Source organism: Aphidius gifuensis, linkage group LG2, assembly GCF_014905175.1.
Source record: "Aphidius gifuensis isolate YNYX2018 linkage group LG2, ASM1490517v1, whole genome shotgun sequence".
Lineage (NCBI taxonomy): Eukaryota > Metazoa > Arthropoda > Insecta > Hymenoptera > Braconidae > Aphidius > Aphidius gifuensis.
In genome coordinates, this window is record NC_057789.1 from 5,270,447 (window position 1) to 5,293,523 (window position 23,077).

The 23,077-nt window shown below is 24.1% G+C and overlaps 6 protein-coding genes across 9 annotated transcripts; 3 read left to right on the forward strand and 3 right to left on the reverse strand.

Moving 5' to 3' along the window:
* The first annotated feature begins 2,269 nt into the window (after positions 1 to 2,269).
* On the forward strand, positions 2,270 to 3,237 carry LOC122848583 (39S ribosomal protein L43, mitochondrial). Its single transcript, XM_044146757.1, has 4 exons — positions 2,270 to 2,537; positions 2,609 to 2,715; positions 2,792 to 2,997; positions 3,073 to 3,237. The coding sequence occupies exons 1-4, from the start codon at positions 2,401 to 2,403 to the stop codon at positions 3,190 to 3,192; spliced, it is 570 nt and encodes a 189-aa protein (XP_044002692.1). The 5' UTR covers positions 2,270 to 2,400; the 3' UTR covers positions 3,193 to 3,237.
* Positions 3,238 to 3,974: 737 nt separating this feature from the next.
* On the reverse strand, positions 3,975 to 8,726 carry LOC122848581 (glycerol-3-phosphate acyltransferase 3). 3 transcript variants are annotated; one of them, XM_044146754.1, is made up of 10 exons: positions 8,568 to 8,726; positions 7,095 to 7,367; positions 6,866 to 7,006; positions 6,661 to 6,795; positions 6,257 to 6,493; positions 5,653 to 5,886; positions 5,196 to 5,311; positions 4,984 to 5,125; positions 4,705 to 4,913; positions 3,975 to 4,636 (listed from the first exon to the last, which is right to left on the reverse strand). In XM_044146754.1, the coding sequence occupies exons 1-10, from the start codon at positions 8,718 to 8,720 to the stop codon at positions 4,549 to 4,551; spliced, it is 1,728 nt and encodes a 575-aa protein (XP_044002689.1). In that variant the 5' UTR covers positions 8,721 to 8,726; the 3' UTR covers positions 3,975 to 4,548. The 3 variants fall into 3 exon arrangements, with proteins under 3 accessions (XP_044002689.1, XP_044002691.1, XP_044002690.1); XM_044146756.1 differs by lacking the exon at positions 6,257 to 6,493; XM_044146755.1 differs by lacking the exon at positions 5,653 to 5,886.
* A 158-nt stretch (positions 8,727 to 8,884) lies between these two features.
* On the reverse strand, positions 8,885 to 10,657 carry LOC122848584 (pre-mRNA-splicing factor RBM22). Its single transcript, XM_044146758.1, has 3 exons — positions 10,450 to 10,657; positions 10,297 to 10,350; positions 8,885 to 10,200 (listed from the first exon to the last, which is right to left on the reverse strand). Exons 1-3 carry the CDS (start codon positions 10,501 to 10,503, stop codon positions 9,037 to 9,039), a joined length of 1,272 nt encoding a protein of 423 aa, XP_044002693.1. The 5' UTR covers positions 10,504 to 10,657; the 3' UTR covers positions 8,885 to 9,036.
* Positions 10,658 to 11,868: 1,211 nt separating this feature from the next.
* LOC122848585 (39S ribosomal protein L47, mitochondrial) lies at positions 11,869 to 13,109 on the forward strand. Its single transcript, XM_044146759.1, has 4 exons — positions 11,869 to 12,033; positions 12,190 to 12,357; positions 12,445 to 12,819; positions 12,891 to 13,109. The coding sequence occupies exons 1-4, from the start codon at positions 11,909 to 11,911 to the stop codon at positions 13,036 to 13,038; spliced, it is 816 nt and encodes a 271-aa protein (XP_044002694.1). The 5' UTR covers positions 11,869 to 11,908; the 3' UTR covers positions 13,039 to 13,109.
* A 652-nt stretch (positions 13,110 to 13,761) lies between these two features.
* LOC122848586 lies at positions 13,762 to 20,178 on the reverse strand. Of its 2 annotated transcripts, XM_044146761.1 has the most exons (7): positions 19,895 to 20,178; positions 18,903 to 19,098; positions 18,641 to 18,828; positions 15,239 to 18,034; positions 15,044 to 15,163; positions 14,842 to 14,964; positions 13,762 to 14,738 (listed from the first exon to the last, which is right to left on the reverse strand). In XM_044146761.1, exons 1-6 carry the CDS (start codon positions 20,141 to 20,143, stop codon positions 14,845 to 14,847), a joined length of 3,669 nt encoding a protein of 1,222 aa, XP_044002696.1. In that variant the 5' UTR covers positions 20,144 to 20,178; the 3' UTR covers positions 13,762 to 14,738; positions 14,842 to 14,844. The 2 variants fall into 2 exon arrangements, with proteins under 2 accessions (XP_044002696.1, XP_044002697.1); XM_044146762.1 differs by lacking the exon at positions 19,895 to 20,178 and adding an exon at positions 19,403 to 19,524 and having other exon boundaries at positions 13,762 to 14,964.
* Positions 20,179 to 21,171: 993 nt separating this feature from the next.
* LOC122849410 (protein cbp-1-like) lies at positions 21,172 to 22,076 on the forward strand. Its single transcript, XM_044148107.1, has 2 exons — positions 21,172 to 21,223; positions 21,361 to 22,076. Exons 1-2 carry the CDS (start codon positions 21,172 to 21,174, stop codon positions 22,074 to 22,076), a joined length of 768 nt encoding a protein of 255 aa, XP_044004042.1.
* The last annotated feature ends 1,001 nt before the right edge of the window (positions 22,077 to 23,077 follow it).

Sequence of the window (23,077 nt, forward strand, 5' to 3'; positions counted from 1 at the left end):
TTAGCAAGAAGCCTTTTCAGTCTAGTCTAGGCTACAAGACAATAATTATCATTTTTTTTTTTTTTTTTTCTAACTTGTTGATTATTTTGTGTTAATTTATGAATTTTTCATAATTTTTTTTTGTCAATTTAAAGTAAAAATATAGCTTCAATTTAAGTCTCTTAAATCCTGATAAATTATTAATTTTTTTTCGTTGATTATTTATATTTTTTATCTATTTTTTGCTGAAGATCTATGAGAGCTTTTAAAGTGTCTACTTTTGTCTTGAAAGTGTTGTAAGATATAGCCAAGAAGGGGATGTTTGGTGAGGGTATAAAACACCACAGACACTTTAGATACTCGTCAATAAGATATTGCACGTTCGACCTACAGTATCCCTAAAGAAATATAAATCTTTATTGATAAATTTCCACAAGACGAGATAAAACAAATTTATTGTGATTTTAAAAAATCAACATGTGAGTTTTATATTTATATATACAATTATTTTTTGCAATTTATTATTCAGCTAATAAAACTCAATTAATTTTAATTATAAATGTTTTTTTTTTGTTCATTAGCTACTAGATTTTATTGTTTTTTAATTTTGTTTATTCAATTTTAAATGTTATTATTTTTTAATTTGATTTATTTTATTTTCATACAGGCATTGTAAAATTCCCACGGGTTTTCTGGCAATTATCATCATTGTGTGTTTAATATTGCAACTGAGTGAGAGAAGTGAAGCACAGTTGAATTTTTCAACTGGCTGGGGAAAAAGAAGCACTAATTTTCGAATCAACAACGATAATCAAAATTCTTGTAGTTTTACACAGGAAAAACCCTCGTTAGATCGACTAATTAATATTTATAATCTCATCAAGGTAAAATTATTTCGACATCATTATATTTTCATTTTAATAATTTTAATTTTTTGCTTATTTTTTTATCCAGGTGGAAGCTGAGAAGATGATCAATTGCCAAAAAATGAGCGAACGATAAAGATATTTTTTAAAATGTTAATCGGAATTTTGAGCCTTATATAAAAAACAAAAAAAAAATACAAAAAAAATATACTTGATCTGATATTCGTTACTAAAAAATTTATAAATAAAAAAGATTTTTTTTTTTTTTGGCTTAATTAAATATGCAACTGTCTGTTATTATTTTAATTTTAAATTATTCATAAATATTGTAAATGAATATGTAAAATTTTATGAAAAATTGATGATGAATTTATTTTATCTTAAAAAAATAATTAAATGTTGAGTTTTAAATAGAAAAAAAAAAAGAATTTTGTTTTTATAAAAAAAAAAAAAAAATTAAAGTTATTAAATAATATAAAATTGAAAAACTTTTATCTAGTGCTGAAAAAAAATTTGTCTATCATATCTACTCTGTTGGAAATCGAAATAGTTTGATGAATTTATTTTGATCTCTTTTTTACTGTCATTTACTTTCGTAAAAAAAAAAAAAAAAGACTACAAAATTAATTGAATTATGTATCTACAATTGAACAATAATTTGGAAATAGAATTTGTCGCAAAAATAACGCGCTTTTTGATCGAAGATGGCGGTCTTACATATTGGAGTAAATTCGCAATTCTTTTGTTTTTTTTTTTTCACCTAAATTTTTTTTTATATATTCTAGCAACTTTAGACAACAATGTCTGCGTAAATAAATAATTTAAGTATCAAATATAATTACCCAACACTGATAAATAATTATTTATCACATAAAAAACAAATGAAATATAGCAAAACAAAATCCAATAATCCCGGCAAACAATCAACAAGCGATAGATTCATCTTATTTTTCACACAAACATCAATGAAAAATTAAATAAAATATAATTAACTCACCGGAATAATATAAATAAATAAATAAGCAACAATATTAGATAATAATTTTCATTGCAAAACATATGAAAAAATAAAAATAAATCATAAAATATTAAATTCTCAACTCAATCAGGCGTCCAAAATCAAAATATCTCACTCCAAAAAAAAAAAATACATACAGAAGGTTTATAAATTTATTATAAACTAAGTAAAATAATTTAAAAAAAAAATAAAACAACCCTACCGGAAAATCAGTGTTAAACAGGAGCACAAAAAAAAAACAACACACATAATTTTTATACGCGAAAAAAAGCGGGACACAACACTGCACAAATCTCAAGTTCACGGACACAACTGATGTTTACCCCCGCGAACGTCTCACCCCAAAATGGCCGCCTGTTTTGTTTTTTGTTTTTTGTCGCTGAAATAGAGCTCAAGTGAAAACACACCTTTAGAAATTCCACACATTTATCAATAATAATAATAACAATAAAAAAACGAGGTTATTAACTTGACAATAACAATTGTCGAGATAAACTTTTAAAATAAATAAATACTTGATCAATATAATTATAAACAATGTCAAATCACAGTTTAATTGTTAACTCTGGTTTTCTTCGTGCACCCTTAGCCAATGGAATTGGCAGATACGTTGGACAATTGCAAAGAATAACATTAAAGTTTTGCAAAAGTCATGGAACAAGTAGAGGATTGAGGTAAGCCGGATTGTCATTAATATTATTAAATTAATTAATACAAATTTTATAAATTATATTTTTTAATTTAGAGATTTTTTGGAAAATGATCTTGTTGATTTTGCTAAGCAAAATCCAGGTGTTGTTGTCTATGTCAAGCCAAGAAGACACAGAACTCCTGTTGTTGTTGCTGAATATCGTAAGTTTAAAATTAATAATTAATTAATTAATTATTAACAGATCAATTATTAAAATTTATTATAATTATTTTTTAGTAAATGGAGAAAGACAATGGCTTCATGTTAAAAATTTTCCACGTGAGGATGTTGTCAAATGGATTGAATTGTTGAAGACACAATCGAAAGATGGATCAGCTATGAGATTACGTAAAATGTTTCACACTGAGTTCCCAAGTATTCAAGGACCCTGGACACCCATGACATTCAAGGATCCCAAATCAAATCTTCTTAAATTCCCTAATGTAAGTTTTATCAAAATTGTATGATTAATATTTTATCCAATGAATAATTATTAATATATTAATTATTTATTCTAGAATGATATTGGTGCTGCACCCAAAAGAGCTAAAACAGCCACAGAAATATTGCTGGAACTCCATAAAGCTCAAAAAGAACAAGAACAATCTGCAAAAATTCAAAATGAATTATCTGGTTAAATTTGTTTAATAGTCATTGTATATACCTATAGTTTTTTTTTTTTTTTTTTAAATGAATAAATAAACTGCAATTGAAATATGAATGTTTATATTTTGTTATTAATTTATTATACTTATTTAATTTCAACAATTTATTTTAAAAATGTCATTTGTTGTTATCAAAATTTTTTTATAATACAGTAGTTTGCAACTTTTTTTTTCAGCTAAAATATCAAGTACAATGCCAATTCAAAATAAGATAATAATTTAAACAACAAAAAAAAATTATTGATGACTAGTAAAAAAAAAGATAAAACAATAGCAATAAATTCTTTTTTTTTGTTATGAAAAAATAGTTATTATTTTTCTTTGTTTAACTCGATGAATTAACATGCAAACAATCATTTTTTTTTATTTTGTTTAATGTTTTAAAGAAAAAAAAAAATGATCATATTCTCTGTATTATTTAATAATAAATATAACCAACATTTAACATGAAATTGTGTAACAATTATTGTAAACAAAAAATCAATAATTGTTTTATTATTAAAACTGCCTATAAGTTTTTCTTTTTTTTTGTTTACATTTGTTTGTGATACATTGCCAGACTAGACTATGAAAAAAAAATCTGTGCAATTGTGCTTCAAACTAATGTCAAAAACATATTATTTAAATAATTTAAATTCATTTAATAATTTAATCTCAACTTATAAATAAATTTAAACTATTTTTCCATTATTAAGCCTTCATAGTACAATAAGTTATTATTTTTTAAAAAAATAATAAATTTTTATTTCTAGTTACCGTTTGGATTTTTTTTTTTTTTTTGTTCTTTTAATTATTTAAAATATAAAAGTAGCAAAATATACTTAGATAATTTTTGGCTCGAGATTAACAGACAAAATTAAAACCCCAAGATTTCAAGAGGAGCACAATATATTGTCCTCTCATAGAGGATTTTTCATTTTTTTTTTTTTAAATTTCAACACAACTATACTCTCAAGCTTACATGTTCATAATAAACAAAAAAAAAAAAAAAAACAATTATTCTATTCAAAGAGCAAGTAAAATAAGTAAATATTTTTTGGAAGCTTTACAAACATCCAAAAGAAAAAAATCATCATCTAGTATTTGATCAAAAATCATGTAACATTCAGGCATGCATATAAAATATATTATTTTTTTCGTTTATCAGTTATATAATTGAACCTAGTAATTTACGATAGACCATTCACAACACAACGATTCAATGCACGCCCTTGTTTAATTATCAATTACATCTCGGTTACTTGTTGTTGTTGTTATTTCAGTTTTTATCTTTTTTAAATTATTATTTATGATTATTGTAAAGTTGGTGACTAGAGGCAGTGAATATTGTTACTCAATCTTGAGTCGTTTACTAAATTCTTCTTGTTGTTTTTCTCTCCATTCTTTTTTGGGTTTCATTCTTTTTAATTGACCATCCCTAAAATTATTATTAAAAATATAATTAGATAAATAATGTATTAATGTAATTGTAAAATTTTAATTTACCATTGAAGATCAACGAGTCCTCCTTGTCTTGCAATAACTGATTTAACACGATTGGCAAAATCAATAGAACTTTCACCTTCTTCTCTGTACATTGGTGGAAGATACCAAACATCACAAACAATTGCCCAACTTGACATCATCATGTAGAGATAATGAATCATTGAATATCTACTACTGTTCCAAAATGCATCTCCAAATCTTGGATCATACTTGAAAATAAATAGATAAATAAATAAATATATTTTGAATAAAATTAAATTATTTGTTAATTTGTTTTACCTTAATTGCTACAGGATAAATTACACCACCAACTTCAAAGCTGCCTTTTTTAAATTGCATTACTGATGTATTATTTATACATGTACCCTCGGGAAATATTAATATCGGTGGATTCGTTGGATCTGAAACGTGTTTCTTCAGTCTAAAAATAATTTAAAAATAACAATTAATACATTACATTTTACAATTTAAATTTAATTTTAAATAAAAACCTTCTAGTAACAGCTTCTCTGTCTTTAACTTCTGATCTTTCAAACCAAATATGTGGTGATGCACGAGCAAGTGCTCTTTGTAAAATTCCCAAAAATCCACCATGTCTTTGTCCAATCTGTAATTTAAATAATTGAATAAGAAAAAACCTTTAAAAAAAATAACGAAAAAAAAATATAAACATCACAAAAGCATTTATAAAAAAATATAATGCCCAACAAAAACAATAAGCAAATTAATAAATAACAAAAAAAAAAAAGGTATTTTTGTTAATTAAATAAATAAAAATAAATTAATTCAACAAATAATTAATAAAAATAATGAATAAATGTATTTTTTTGGTGCTTACTGATGCGTGATATATTTAATCTGCAAATCATGCTTTGTTGTTTGTGAAAATAATATAAAAAAAAAATAAATAAAATTGATGTAATAATGTTTAAGGGTAGATGAACATACCAATGAATAGCAATTATCACACATGAGTACTAAAACATCAATGGGTGATGTATGATTAGCGACGCAAATGCCTCTGACTGGTCGATTATCAGAATTGTGATAAGTGATAACTGATGACAAGGCACTGGATAATACAGCAAAACACATTATAGATACTTTGTAGTTAAGCCAACGTTTGAAATTACTTTCTGGTACATAGCCAACAACTGCTGTACATACTGTCAACCACATCACCTGAAAAATCAAGCTTTCTCATTTAATTTAACATCCTGCACCATTATTTTTAAATTTTCCAAAATAAAATCATCATCATCATCATCAATAATATTATTCATTTGTTAATTTTCATTTAATGAAAAACCTGTAAAAATTATTATTTTAAAAAGTAGAAAGATACAATTATTTTGCCAGAATGAAAAGCAAGTTAATTTTAGCCCTATTGAAATAAAAAAAAAATACATAAAACCCCGAAATTTTGATATTAATTAAATGACAATTAAGACTGGACAAATACAAACAAAAATAAAAATTTTAAAATAATTTTATATCACGTTATTTTAGTGTTTGTTTTTTTTTTTCTTTTTTTTTGTCTTTCTCAAATTACCAACGAGAAAGTTGTTTCTGTAGAAAGGATGCAAACATCAAATGTTGTTGTATGATTAGCTGTACATAAACCACCAGGTTTTGGTTTATATTGTGGATTATGTATTGTAATAATACTTGACAATGATCTTGCCATTATACGAAATGATGTACGATATGCATGATCGTATACCAATGCTCTAAATCTTCCACGTGGTAAAAAACCAATCACAAATGTTGCTGTCATAAGATACATTACCTAAGACAGTCTATTTGTTAATAAAACAATTTATATAATCAAAAATAATAATAATAAAATAGAAATAAAATAATAATTAGCTAATAATAGTGCTTCAATTTATCGCAAATAAATATTTAAATTGTTTTTTTTATAAATAGCTATTAAGAATGAGTTGTGTAACTTACTCCAACGAAGCAAATGAGTATTCTCAATGGAAGGAGAAAGCAATAACGCATGAAAAATCCACACATCCATATGACAGTCAATTTCCAGGATATAAATTCATATTGTCTATTTGTCCGAGTAAGTAAATTCCAATTCTATTATCAAATAAATAAAACAATCAATATATTGTAATCATTTTTAATTAAGTAATTTTGTTTCATTTACTTTAAGCTCTTCAGCTTCAAATCTTGATGTAACTTCATCTTCAATAATTGCCTCGACACCAGCTTTAATGTAGTCCAGACAAAAAGCAGGATCAAATACTGTTTGTAATGTCTCAAATGATTTTTGAGGATGTAGTGTATGCTTGAATTTAAAAAGCAAAACATTAGTTAATAATATGTGAATATAAAGTTGATGTAGTGTAGGAAATATTGTTTTTTTTAATTATTACCTCTTCGTCTTTTGTAATGCTATCAGTTTTATCAACATTTTTGCAATTACCATTTTCTTTTGATGATGGATCTGGGCTTAGAATAAGATCTTTGCTTCTTGCAATAACAACATTTCTCGCTGTTCCATTTTGTTGTAACATTTGTTTTTTTAATAAATCAGATTTTGGATAATCACTTGTTGGTGATAGCCCACCTCCTTCATCTTCACTTTCACAATTTGTTTCTAAATATGCTTTTTCACGTCTAACATTTTCAATATTTTGTCTGCCAAACTGTGAAACAAACAAATTCAAAAAACAATTAATAAATATTTATTTCAAAAAAATAAATTACATAAAAAAAAAAAAAAAAAGCCAAATGATTCTAATCATCATAAAAAATCATTTGAGAATATTGTGTAATAGAATAAATTGTAAATTATTTATGCAAATTAAATTGAGATAAATAGTTATTTAAAAAAATAATTATGGAAAATATGAACTAACAATAATTGATAAGAAATAAACAAACGACTGATGAACTTTGTATCTATACCTGATTCAAACAAACTAAAGATACATCTTTTATTATTTCCTACAACTGTTCAATGTCATGCATTACTGACGCAATAATATTATTAATAAAATAATATAAATAATAAGGAAAAGAACAATAACAATCAATTTAACAAGAGCTAAACAAACGATTGATTGAGATTATAAAATTGTTTTAATTCTAATTGGCTATTGTTTTGGGATATCAATAATTACAGTATTTTGTTTTTTTTTTTATTTTTTTGACACTTGATATTTATCACAGAGACTTTGCACCTTGTAACAATGAAAAATAAAATTATTTATAATATTAAAATTATAGTAAAAATATTATTTATCCATTAATTAAAAATTTATTTATGTTTGCAAATTAATTTAAATTGAATTAGTAATTAAAACAATGTATATTTTATTTATTTGTTAGCTGAATTTTTTTTTAATCTTTGTGTATATTATGAGGATTGTCCACATGATTACTTGTAATATTTGTGATTATTATTTTGTGCTTTAAAAAAATTGATTGAAGTATCATTAGTATGATAAGTTATAATCACTTTAAAGTATCATTAAATAACAAAAAAAAAAGAATGATTTTTTTGTTAGTCAATTAATAATACTTCAAAGTGAAAATTATTATTATTTTTTGTCAAGTTATTTAAATTTTTATTGCGTTTTAAAAAACTCTCATGAATATTACATGTAAATTTAAAACAAAAAAAAGGCTAAACAATATAAAAGAATGACTGTTAAAAAGTATATTGTTAAATAAATATATTTTTCATTTATTAATAATTTATCATCACGTGAATCATTAAAATATCATCATCAAAGTATACATCTGGGTCATCAACAACAAACCAAATTAAGAATTTTGTTGTTAAAAATTAGAAAGAAAATAAAAAAAATTTGATAAATAATATAAATATTTAATTTATTTACCTCAAATAATGCTAGAAGAATTTTAATATATAATTTTCTAATTCCTAGTGACTTTCCAATTGATGCAAGAAATATTATTGCAAGTAAAAACATAAGAAACGGCGTTAATAAAAGTGAACATGCAAAAGATACGACTGACATGAACAGCGCCATTTTGCATACTGGAATGACTTTTTGGTCGTAGAGAATAGAGATGAGACACTTTCGATTTATCGGATACTTTTTGATCCGATATATCGATACACACGACAACATTCCAACAGCTGTTTTTTTTTTTTATAAATATTATGATGGATGTAAAAATAATTCAACTAAACTTTATTTAAAATGGATTAAAATTCATCATGTTATTTATTAAATTTATACTTAATTATTTGAATAAAAAAAAAAAAAAAAGAAAAAATGTATGCTTAATTTTCGATATTACAATTGATTAATAAACATTTATTTGTTTATGTTTTTTTAAAATTTAATCTTCTGGCCAAGGTTTTCCAATACCTTGACTTGCACCCATTCTTGATGGATCTTGACTTGGATAATGTATTGGTGCAGTACCAGGTGGAAATATTTGTGATGGTACTGCTGCAACTGCTGCTGCTGATGTTGCTGATGCTGGTGATGGTATTTGTGATGGAAACATAAATTGTGGTGCAACTGGTGGTGGTGGTATAGCCATCATTGGTGGCATCATACCAGATGTTGATTGTAAATTGAAAAAATTATTTCCAATATTTTCTGGTGGTGGTGGTAATGCACCAGGTAAACCAGGTACTGGTTCAAGAATTTCTCTTGATGTTTCAACAGCTGATATTGCTTGTCTTCCTTGTGATCTTCCCCATTTAATTGTTAATCTTCTTCCTCCTAATATTATTTTATTAAATGTTCTTTCAGCAGCATCCTCAGCATCATCTCTTGATGTATATTGAATAAATGCACACTGTTGTCGTGGTACCATTGTAACTGTTCTTATTTCTCCATATTGATAAAAATGATCACGTAATTGTTTTTCAGTTAATACATCACCCAAATTACCAATATATAAAGTTGTTATTGATTTATCTTCTGGTGGTTCTAATTTTGGCATTGCTGCTGCTCTTCTCATTAATTTATCAGCAACTGGATCATTAACACCATAATAACGATCTTTAATATTTTGATCAGCCAATGGATCATCTGGATCTGTTGGTTTTTCATGACGATATGGACATTCTTCACCTCTTCTACATTCACCTTTTACCCAAAATGAACATATATGAGGACGATTACGTTTATAATATGGACTTGTACGTGCTAATTTCATTAATAAATCACTTGCTGCTATTGATTTACCAACAGCACCAGCAGGTGTTGTTGGATCAATATTACTTATTTCTTTGTCAATATTTTGTACATAATATTCTTTATTAACTTCTGATCTTGGTAAATCATCTTTTATTTTAAGAGCTGCATCACGTACTTGAATTGGTAAACCATATTCCAAATCAAGAAGACAAGTTTGACAAACATTTTTTAATCTACTACATGTTTGACAAAGTTCTGTTTTCTTAAAACGCATTCTTGCACCTGGACACCATCTGAATACTGTAAATGGACGTACACAAATTTTGCATTCTTTGCCATATTTTTCTTTAGTCTGTAAACAAAAAAAAATTATATATTTTTTTGTTGTAAAAAATGAGTAACAACATTATAATAATAATCATAATAATTTATGTTTTTAGATGCTTACCATACGAATATATGGATTATCTCCAAGACATGTTTGACACAATATTGGAAATTCCTGTAATTAATATAAATAAATAGTTAATAATAATAACAATAATAATAATAATAAACACCCACCAATTATCTATTAAAAATAATTTTTGTTTAAACTTACAGCATCTTCCCAATTTTGTCGATTGTAAGTGTTTGTTGTTTTTGACATAGCCATCTTGGATATTAATAGATTATTTACTAATTAATAAATAAATAAATTAAACAACACAAATGTTTAATAACGTTTAATTTACGTATGTAAAATGTAAATTGTAAGGAACAAGAATCCAACAGAGATGGAAGATTGTTGGAAAGTTGTGGAAACATGAGAAACAGAGAAGAACGTCATCTGTTGGCGCATTACAAATAACAATTATGATGAAGTTAGAAAATTATTATTTTCACCATCGAATCTCATACAGTATGTAAACATATACATATATATATTATTTGTAGAACATAGCTACAACCGACAATAATTATATTGATTTTAAATAAACAAATTAATTTTTTCAAAAATTTCGAAATTTTGTCTTCGAATCTAGTACATTACATTTTATTAATTTATTATATAAAAATATCATCTTCTACTTTGAAAGACCTAACACCGATAACAAATAAAAATTTTTTAATTAATACACCAAAATTCACCAACAATTTATCTAGGCGCTCCATTTCATATATGAAAAATTTTTCATTTTAAAAGTTCTAAAACCGATTATTTTTAAAAAATTGAAAAATAATTTTTCTGATAAATTCTTATACAAAAAATCGATAGATGGAAGACTTTTTTATCATAGTACTAAAATTGTGCTTAAGTATATATATCATTGTTATGATTATTATTAATTTTAAGTATTTTGTTAATAAGTATCAAATAAACATGAAAACCATAGTATTTGAAAAATCATTTAAAAATGGATAAGTATTGTCCCTTAATATCTACAAATGATCACAACTGTGGTGTATTTATAATACACTACATGGAAGAAATACTGTTAAAAATTGAATACAAATAGTATTCTTATATTCGTTGACATATATATACCTTTATGTACCAGTGTTAATAAAATATAATAAAAAAATTTTAATATATTCTGAAAAAAAAATTTACTTAGAAAAAAAAAAAAATTATTTTTCAATTTTTTTTTAAAATTAAAAATAATCGGTTTTAGAACTTTTAAAATGAAAAATTTTTCATATATATGAAATTTTTGGAAGAAATATCAAATTGTTGGAAAGTTTTGGAAAAATAGAGAAAAATTATTTGTTATCGGTGTTAGGTCAAAGTAGAAGATGAAAATATTTTTATATAATAAATTAATAAAATTTAATGTACTAGATTCGAAGACAAAATTTTTTTCGAAATTTTTGAAAAAATTAATTTGTTATCTATCAATTAAAAATAATTATTGTCGTTGTAGCTATGTTCATCTACAAATAATATATATATGTCTTATATGTTTACACTTATTATTTTGAAAATATCGAAATTTTTTTTCTGCTAACTTCAGGGTCATTTTTTTTTATTATTATTTTTTTAATTTGACACACACATTTATTATTATTTATTATTAAAAATGGCAGGTTTTGCAAATATGAATCGTTTGACCGGTTCAATAACAAGTTTAACAAAATTATTAACAAATCTTACTGTGTCATCTTCTCTCGTTATAAATAATACAACAAAATGTGTTGTTCCAAGGTATTTGATAATTTTAAAATCAATTAATTTTAAGTAATTATACCTATAAATTATTTTCAATAATTTTAAGGTTAGCTTACAAAAAAAAATATAAATAAATAAATAATAAATACTCAATATTTATTGTCAACAAATAATTTATTATTTATTTTCTAGAATATGTATGAGTCAAGTGTCATGTATCAGTACAACACCAAAAAATAATGATTTAATGGAATTTTTTGATGCTGAAAAATATTGGGGAGCTAAAGTTGTTAAAGTTGGACGTTCATGGCTTAAAGATGAGTTGAGATTAAAAAGCAATGAAGATCTTCATAAACTTTGGTAATATTTATAGACTAAAAAAGGATTAATAATTATAGAAATTTATTAGAGAAATATTAATTAATTAATTTATAATTTTTATATAAGGTATATATTGTTGAAAGAAAAAAATATGCTGTTAACAATGGAACATGCATGCAAAGAAGCATTTGAATATTTTCCAAGTCCAGAAAGACTTGACAAAGTTGAAGAGAGCATGGAAAATCTTGAGACAGTTGTACGTGAAAGAAATATTGCATATCATCAATTAGAAACTGGTGAATCTGGTGAACGAAAAGCTAGAATTGTTTATAATCAACTTGGTACACGTATGGCATACAGATCACTTCAGCATGTTATGCCACAATTTATGAATACATCATGGCAAAAAAGGCATATATTTAGATTTGGAGGACGTGCTGTTGCGAAATTCCGTAGACGTTATCATGAAAAATTATTCTTGGAAAAAAGAAAAGCAAGACAGTACGTATAGCTTGTTTGTTTATTGTTAATAATTTATTTAAAATATTAATTTTATTTATTTAATATTACAGACGTGAACAAAATGCAGTTAAATTAATTTTACAACAAAACAAAGATGTTGATATGGATGCAATCAAAGAAAAATATCCTAGTGTTGATCTTGAAAGATTAAAACACACCAAGTATGCCCAGGGTCATTTTATACGTCATTTTAAATGAAACAATTTTTAAATATGTATATTGTAAGATTTTCATTTAAATAATTAATAAATTACTAAAATTATGAAAATGTATAAAAAACTTCATTTACTTTTATTTAAACTAGGTCGTATCCAAGGCAGAAGTGATTTTCAATATTTTTTAAGGAAAAAAATGAATTTTTTTTTATTTTAAAATAAACAACCCTTTAAATTATTTTATTTTTTCAACTTTTTTACTTTTTAACATGAAAAACATTTGATTACAATTGAGATTTATATTTTTTTTTTTTTTCGATTCCAAAGTCATTAATAGAAAAAAGAAATTTTGCATAGATCAAATTGGCGAAAATTAAAATGAAAAATTATATGAGTTAAAACAATAATCTATTTGTTTTTATTTCTAAAGCAAACAATATTAACTTTGGTATTTATTTATTCACCAAAATTTTTATTTAAAAATATATATCGTTATAGTAAAATAAGTTCCATTGACAATAAAAATTTTTTTTTCTATTATTTTGACTAGTTTTTTGTTTATTCAATAAAATGTTGTAATTTTTGAAAATTATTTTTATTTAAATGAAAATAATTAAAGTGATTACAATTTACCTATTATAAGTAAGATAAAATTATAGAAAATTTATTTCTATCTTGAGTATAAATTATAGAATTAATTAAAATTATAATTGAATAATATTTTAAATATAAATTAACAATTTATCTTCTTTTACAAACAAATTCATCCAGCTTTTATCACATTTTTCCATAATAAAATTTCTACAGAAATTTTAACATTCTTTTCAATTACAATCACTGTTTTATCGCTAATTACAAATTTCAATTAAAAAACTAAATAATAAACAAAATAAACTATTTAAAAAAAAAAAATAAAATAATGAAAAACTAAAAGTCAATATATATTTTTTAAATTAACTACAGAGCTTTAGTTAAGCACCACAAATTGTATAATACATTTTTATTTTATTTTTTTATTATCAAGTGCCAGTGGCTGTGTTTGTACAAAAAAAAGAAAGCTCTCTATATTTATGAAATTGCGTAAAAAAATATTAAATTAATTAACAATAATAAAATAAAATAAAAAACGTTAGCATTGAATGAATAAAAAATATACGATTAAAATAAAAATAAGAACACTGGTACAGTTCTGATTACAATGTCATATTGTTTTCTCCTTTTTTTTTTTTCTTTCCCCCCCTGTTTAAAGTATAATTATATATTGATAACACTAATTAATATACATGAGTATTGTGTATGCACCATTAGCTGCTTTTTATGAAATTATTTATAACGATTATAGTCGACATTCATATGTCAGTATGTAAAACTGATCAATCAAAATGGATTTAAATTTAAATTTTTCCATAACTCAACAGTCTTTCTGTTATAAATTATCATTCTTATTGTTTGAAATTATTTTTTTAATGATTATACGAGTAAATAAGAACTAAACGTATTGCACAATCCCTCATGTTTCTTTTTTTTTTTGCTCTTAAATGTAAAGAGATATAATTATTAATTCAAATATATATTCTACTTTGAAATCACGTACTCAGATCATTTTGTTATATTGATTATTTATATTATTATAAATATATTAATCATGGATTATTGTAGCAAGAATTATAAATCCAATGGTTGCCCATTCTTTTTTTGTTTCATCTAGCTGAGTATTATCAGTGATATGCAGGCCACAAAAAGCTGACAATCAAAATTATTATCTTGATTATAGGATTATTCTTGTATTTTTTTTTTTTTTTTAGATTATATAAATTATTGATTAATATACTTGTGTTAATATTACTTATTATTCAATTGATGATACAGGCAATAAATTATTCCATGCATTTTCAAGATCTTTACTTGTCTCTGAACATCGTCGATGTAGTTTATTATTTGGTGGTAATATTATAACTGGAAATTCCTCCTTAAATAAAAAATAACATCAAGTTAAATTTTAAATAATTTTATTAATTTTTTATTATAAATAAAAGTAATTAATTTACCATTTTTGTATTTGCCCATAGTGATTCCAAAGTTTCACGAAATGCAAGTAACTCATTATGATTTGTAAAATAAATAACCCAATCACCACTACTCTCATGAACTTCTCGACAAGCAAATTCCTAAATAAAATAAATAAATAAATAATTATTAAATTATAAAATTAATTAACAAATTTAAATAAATAAAAAATTTACCAGTATACACCAAGATTGTTGAGCCAATGGCATTCTAAATGCTGTAAGATCTTCAATCAATGCACAAGACAATGTTTCACCTCTTTGTGTACCAGGAAAAACTTCTTTCATTGTTATTAAATGTCCAGTTGTTACAACAAGACTACATGGTAATGGATTATTATTATCAAAACAATTAAATAAACCAGATGCACATTGTACAAAACTTTGTAGCCATTCAGATGCAACATATTCATCTGGTGCTGCAAATTGAAATGATTTATTTGGTTTTAATAAAACTTCAAATGTATGAGGTCTATGTGAATTTGGTATTCTTCTACATCCTTGACAAAGTCCACCCTTCAATGGTATTGCACGTTTTGGTAAACGTTGTGATGAATCAGTAAACATATAAATAACACCACCTTTTAATACAAAATATCCAGCTTCCCATGGATTTGTTGGTGCATTTGGATGTACTGATTGATATGAATGTGGTCTAAACATTAAATGACCCTCTTTTGTTGGACCACAAGGACTACTTGGTGGTGATATATGATCATCTTCAATATATATTAAACTATAATGTTCAATTTTTTCATCTGGATTAACAGCTGTTTCTTTTAATATTGAATGTTTTAATATATGCATATCATCATAATGTAATTCTTTAACTGCTGGAAGTTTTGGTTTTATTGGTGAACGTCTCATTGATAATTCAATATGTGATATTAAATCAGATGTTGTTTTAGAACAACCAGTTGAAAATAAATATTGCATTTCATAATCAGCATTTGATATTAATATTGTTTGTGAATTTGGACCAATCATAATAACATCCAATTCATTATATGGTATTACAAATTGATTACTATATGTATTATCAATTTTTGAACCAGTCAAGTATAATGTTTTATTTGTTAATATAGCAAGCATTGGTTTACTTTCACCATTTGTCATATATGAACTTCTAACTTTATAAATTTTATATAATTCTTCACTTTTATCACGATATATATATTTTTTAAATATTTCACATAAATTTATATTTATTATTTCATCACGTATTTCTAATTTTTTATTAGCATCAATATTATCTTGAATTTCTTTATTTAAATTATCATCAAAATTTTTAAATGTTTCATAATCAGCTTTAGCACCTTTTATATATAATGTATTTATTTTTTGAATTTTTTTATTACGTTTTATATCAAATTTACGTTCTGTTATTGAACGTAAAAATCTTGATAATAATGATGATGATGTACCTGTTGTTGTTGATGATGATGATGCTGCTGTTTGTCGTAAATTTGATATACCAAGTTTACTATTGTCATTTGTTAATACAGATGTAACATTACGTTTTTTTAATGGTGATGCTAAATGACGTGAATTACGTCGTTCATCATTATTAATATTATCAAGTGATGTTGCTGTTGCTGTTGTTGTTGTTACACTATCAATATCAGACCAATCACTACAACTTGGTGCATATTTTATAGGTTTTGGCATATCTGTTTTAACTGGTGGATCATCAATAATATAACCATAATCACGTTCAACAATATAAGCTTCTTGTGCTTCATTATCATCAAGTTCAATTTCCATTTTAGGCTTAAATAACATTTTTGGATCTTCCTGTCCTTCTGGTACACCTCTTTCAGATATCAATGGAATACAAACACATTTATCATTTTTTTGACATGATAATTTATCACAATTTTTATTATTATTTAATAGTTTATTAGAATTATTGCCATAATCATTGTCAGTAATAGCACTAGCTGATGATATAAATGATGATGACGTTGATGATGACGATGATGATGATGGATAATAATCAGAATATGCATTTCTTTGATTTATTATTTTTTTAACATATGGTGAATCACCATTAGCACACCAGCTATATCTACCTTTTTGTGCATAATTTTTTTTAATTGTATTATTATAATTTTGTGAAAAATCACAATAATTTTCATCATCATCAAGTTTCATTGTTTTAAATATATCCTCATGAAAACTAACTCTTTTTTTAGTTTCACTACGTTTTTTTTTACGTTGACGACGTTGTACAACAGCCTCTGAACCAGATGATGTTAATATACTTTTATCAGTCATATTTATTGTATTTAATATGCTGTATGGTGTTTCACTACAACAATCACAATCTGATATTGTCATACTTAGCTCCAATAAATTTGTATCATTATTAATAACATATGAATTACGTGAATCAATAATTTTTTTAGAATTATAATTATCATCAGTATAATAATTATTACGTTTATCATTAATTGTATCGGAATTATCATAGCTTTTATTATATATATTATAATCTTTTAGTGTATCTAAACTTGAACAATTAATTTCATTTTCATCAATTTTAGTTGTTATTGTTGTTATATTTTGATTAATAATATCATTTTTCATTATTGAATTTTGATATTTTGTATTAATAATTGGTGAATGTATTGGTGTTTTACCATCTTCACTTGAATCACTTGATGAAAATAATTTATCATTATTATTTTTATTGTCTTTTGAACAAGTCATAATTATTGATTTATATTTTTTGCTTGAATATTTTGGTATATCATCCATTGATGAATCTTCTTCTTCTTTATAACTGCTACTTGTATCAGTTTCATTTGCACCTTCCATATCACTATCAAGAGCAACACCACTGTCACCTGGTGATGGTAAACTTGATGTTACACTTGATGATAATAAATGCAATGATAATGCTGTACCAGATGGTGAACCACTCATTGGCATTTGTGGCATATAATTGCAAATATCCAAATATGTTACATCCTGAAATTTATTTTTTAATAAAAATATTTATTAATGAGCATGTTTATTATTAATTTTAATTATAAATAGCTATCTAGTTTTATTTTTACTTTGATAAACATGTTTTTTTGGTTTCTTATTTATATTATTTGTTGTTGAGACCTGAAGATTTTCCACAGAAGTTAATTAAATTAATGAAACAAGAGACATATCTTAATAACCCTTGACCCAAAAGTTATAAAACCAAGCTGTTGTTTTTAAATGATCATTACTCACCGGACGTTCTTGACTTTTTATTTAGATAATAATTTTAAATGAAGGGTGATATTAATATTTATTTAGAGGGGGAAAGAAAATGAAAAAAATATATTTATAAATTGAATAACAAAATTGATTGTGGCTATCAAAAAATACATCAATCATAAATAACAGTTTGCAACAATTGTTGGCCGAAATAAAAATTATATAGTATGTCAATTTAATTTAATATTGCTTAATAATGATAAAAAAATTAATTGCCTTGTTCTTATCATAAAGTTCGTGTCAATTGTGACACTTGAAATGTCTGTTTAAAAATTATTAAATAACAAAAATGATAATGAATTTTTATTTTCTTAAAAAACATACCAATTGAAGTGTAAATGAGACATTTTCTAGACCAGCTAGCAGATTAATTAGCTGATGAGTTTTGTCAGCATCACGAACAAGTGCATGAGGAAAATATTGTTTTTTTAAAGTTATAAAGTCCCTCAAGAAACAAGCCAAGTAACTTTCAAAGCTGCCCTCACTCAGTGTATGATAAAGCCAAGCTCGACCTGAATATATCAAACGAAAATAATAAAAATTAATTAATACTTATTTTTTTAATTTAATTAATAATTAATTATACCTTTTCCAATTGATGTTAGAACACTTTGCAATGCATGTATAACAACAATAGTATCTTGATGACTTAATTCACGTACTGTTCCCCAATATCCATGACGTTCAACACGTAGACCATGTCTTAATGCACGATCAAGCCAATAAACAAGCCATGAATCACCATCCAAAACAACTGATCCATGCAAACTTTGTGCATAAATCTGTTGAATAAAAAACAACAACATAAAAATTAACCATACACTATATTATTTATAAAAAATCATGTAAAAATTTTAGAGAAAAAAATAAAGCAATAAGAGAAAATATAAATAGACTTGAAGCCATTGACAATATGACATTGTTTCAGTAGAGTTATTGAAAGATCAGTTCTTCGTATTACAAAAGTATAAATATAAAATATTTATAGAAGCTAAAGGGTTTCATTTGACACAAAAAACATTATTTATTTATATACAAACAAAAGGTGTAAAAAAATAAATAAAAACAGTATACAAATTTACCCACCAATAATAACAAAGATAAACACAATGACACTGTCAAAGTGTCAACAATCAGCTGATAATTATACACAAAAAAATAACAACAATATAAATTACTAAATCATTTTAACATGTCATATAATAATTACATTTTTTTTTTTTGTTAAACTATATATTTTTGGAGCAACTAAGAACACATATTGAAAAAAAAAAAAAACAAAACACAAGAATCAATAAATCTGTTAACCTGTAAATATTTATGTTAAAATAAAAAATAAATTAACAAAAATAATAAGACTATATTTAATATGTCAAATAGATAATAATAATTATTATAAATATTAAAACGTAGTTGTTAATCTATGTATCTATGTAAAATAATTTTCCATTTGGAGCAAGTGTTGAGGTAAATTATTTTCATGAGAGTATTTGTGAAAGTGTGGATATATGTGTATAACGTCCTTGACAACAACTACATGTACAGCATAATGTCAATATTTAAAGAATTATTACTCACCAATTTGACAGCTTTTGTCAATTCTTGAAGTATTCTTCCTTTTGACAGAACCTTGTCAGTGCACATATCCATATTTTCACGCGATGGCATTTCTTCAGCAATAATTACATCATTATCATTACCAAACAAAACATATTTTATTATTTTATCAAATACAACACTTGTTAAATCGTCTACGTTTTTTAGACGATCACGACGCCGACGTACTCGTATATTTTCTATTTTTTTTTCTATGTACTGCCGGTTCATTGATTTTATTATTGCGCAAGACACGTACCCCTTTTTTATATTTTAAAAATTAATTTATTAAAATATATTATTTTTATTGTTATATTATAATATTTGTTTAATTAATTAATATTTATTTATTTTATCTGGATTTTTTTTATTGATAGAGCTTTTATTTTTTTTTGAAGGATTTTTTTTTGTATTTAAATTTTCTATTGATCAAGCTGATCAAGCTGATCCAGCATGATCAAGAAATATTTTTCATCTGAGAATTTTTCGTTCAAGAATATTTATACCCCTCTTGTTTATTGCATTTTTTTTTTTTTTTTGTTTATTAATAATGTTGTTATCTTTTGTTGAAGAGGAGGGTCAACTTACAAGCATTAATTAACTCTTTTTTGCTCTTTTTTTCTTTTTTTTCATTAATTTGATAATATAGACTTTGAATGGAATATTGAAATTATATTTTAAATAAATATTATAACTTTCTTCATCATCAGTAGCTAGTAAAACAGTTGTAATATATATTTTTTTTTAATTTAAAAAATTCTAATTTCCTCACTGATTTTCAAATCGACTGATAAATACAGATAACAAAAAAAAAAATGAATATATTTTTATTTATTTATTTTTTTTCATGTTATCTAGTTGATGAAAAACTGTATAATCATTTATTTTTTATATTGATTAGCTGTATTGTCCATCAAGCCAGTCTCCAAGCTGATAAAAAAATTCTAAAATTAAAAAATAACAAAATTATTTTTTAAATTATAAACAGCGTTTTCTATACATTTTCAAGTTGATTTTTTTTTTTTTTAAATTTTTTTTTTCTCAGTATAAGTAACTGATAAAAAAATATTAAAAAGAATATTTTTATAATTTTTAGATACACTTAGTTTAACACGTGATTTGATGGAACACACTTAAATTTTTTGATAAATTAAAATATTTTTTTAATACAAAGTTTTGTTATCAGTTTATTAACTGGAATTAATTTTGTCTTTTTCACGTTGAAATTAATTTATATAAAATTACAAATTAAATAAAACATGTCTGTATCACAAGTGCACTATCAACAAAATGGACATCAAGTACAATTTGGTAAGTTTAAAATTAGATTCATCAATAAAATGATTATATAGACAACATATTACCTGAATTGCTGTACATTTTTTTTCATTGATAATAATATTTAAATTATTCAAATTAAAATTATAATTTTATGTATATAAATACAGAATCAGCGACGTGTGATGATTATTCAAAACGCTGTCAACGTATCCAGCAACGACTTGTTTTATTGATTCATGCTAAAAAATGCCAGATTCGTGAAAGGGAAAGTGGTACCATCAGCTGCACCTGGTTACACTGTTTGATAATGAAAGAAGTATTAAATCATCTGTTAAATTGTCAAGCTCAAAGTGAATGTCTTGAAGCACACTGTTATTCATCAAAAATGATTATTAAACACTGGAATTATTGTCAAGATATCACCTGTGATATTTGCTCTCCATTGAAGCAAGCTGAACAGGAACATGCTGATAAAATTATGCAGCAAGCAAAAGATTTTCAAGAACTTTTTGATAGTGTACTTGGATCAGATTCAATTGATGATCAATCATCCAGTTCAAATGGTCAAACAAATGATTTGCTTGATCAACAAATCATTGAATATACAAATTCATTTGAATCAGAAAAAGTTGAAGCAATTCCAGTTGATGTTACACAATTGACTAATAAATGGCAATCATGTATTACTGATAAAATACGAAATGATAATGTCAGTAGAATGATCAAAAAATTAATTTCACCATTCGATTTAAATTCATTGTGTGATGGCAAGTTTGATGAAATATCAAATCATGTTAAAACTGTTGAAAAAGGATTTTATGGAATGGCTAAATCACGAGATGAGTATGATTCATTGGTTGGTATTGATCATGACCTAAAATAAAATATAAAAAATTAATAATTGATAAATTAATTAAATTTTTATCTTGTATTATTTTACTTGATTATTATAATATTTAAATTTATAAAAATAAAATGTATTATAATTGTTAATAAAATATATTGTTACTCACAAAATTCTACGTGTGTTGGTGCAGTATGTAAATGAAATCCCTATCTCTTCAACAATGCGATAAAAAAATAAAATTAACATTTTATAGGTATTGTTAAATGTTATATTATTATAAATTAATTAAATAAAAAAATAATTTTGGCTATGAACATTATTGTTGCACATGTCGTTATTTTTTTTTTATTTTTTATTTTTTTTTTAAAATAATTACAGCAACAACAATGAGAGTATAAGAGATAAAATCGTTGAAAGATTAATTGAGACACTTGTCGGTACAGTCGTTACAATAATTAAATTTATTCATCATTTAAAATAATTTAAAACACAATAATTGTGATTTAATATTAACGCGATAATTTCAAGTTTAACGTATTTTAAATTTATCAATAATCGAAATTATTTATCAGAAGATTTCAATTCTGCCAACAACTAAAAACATAGAAAATAACTGATAAATAATTATTCATCATACATAAATGAACAAAATTAAAAAAAAAAACAAATTTATATATATACCAAGAAGTTTAAAATATTAAATTATTAATAGTATTTTTTTATTTTAAAAATTAACGTCATTATAAATTATGATTAAATTAAAAAGCATATTATTTTGTCAAAAATAAATAGACCGAATATTAAAAGACAATAGAATTAAAATTACTATCCAATTGGTTCATAAAAGAAATCGAAAAATGTTTAAAATTAAGAAAAAAAATAAATAAAAATAAATGACCAACAAATCATTATACCAGGAAAGAAAGAAATAAAAAAAAAAATAGAAACATAATAGAATATACACAGTCTAATCGTTATAAAAAGTAGACATTAATGGATAATGAAACAGCTTGTACATCCTTAATAATACATCTGTT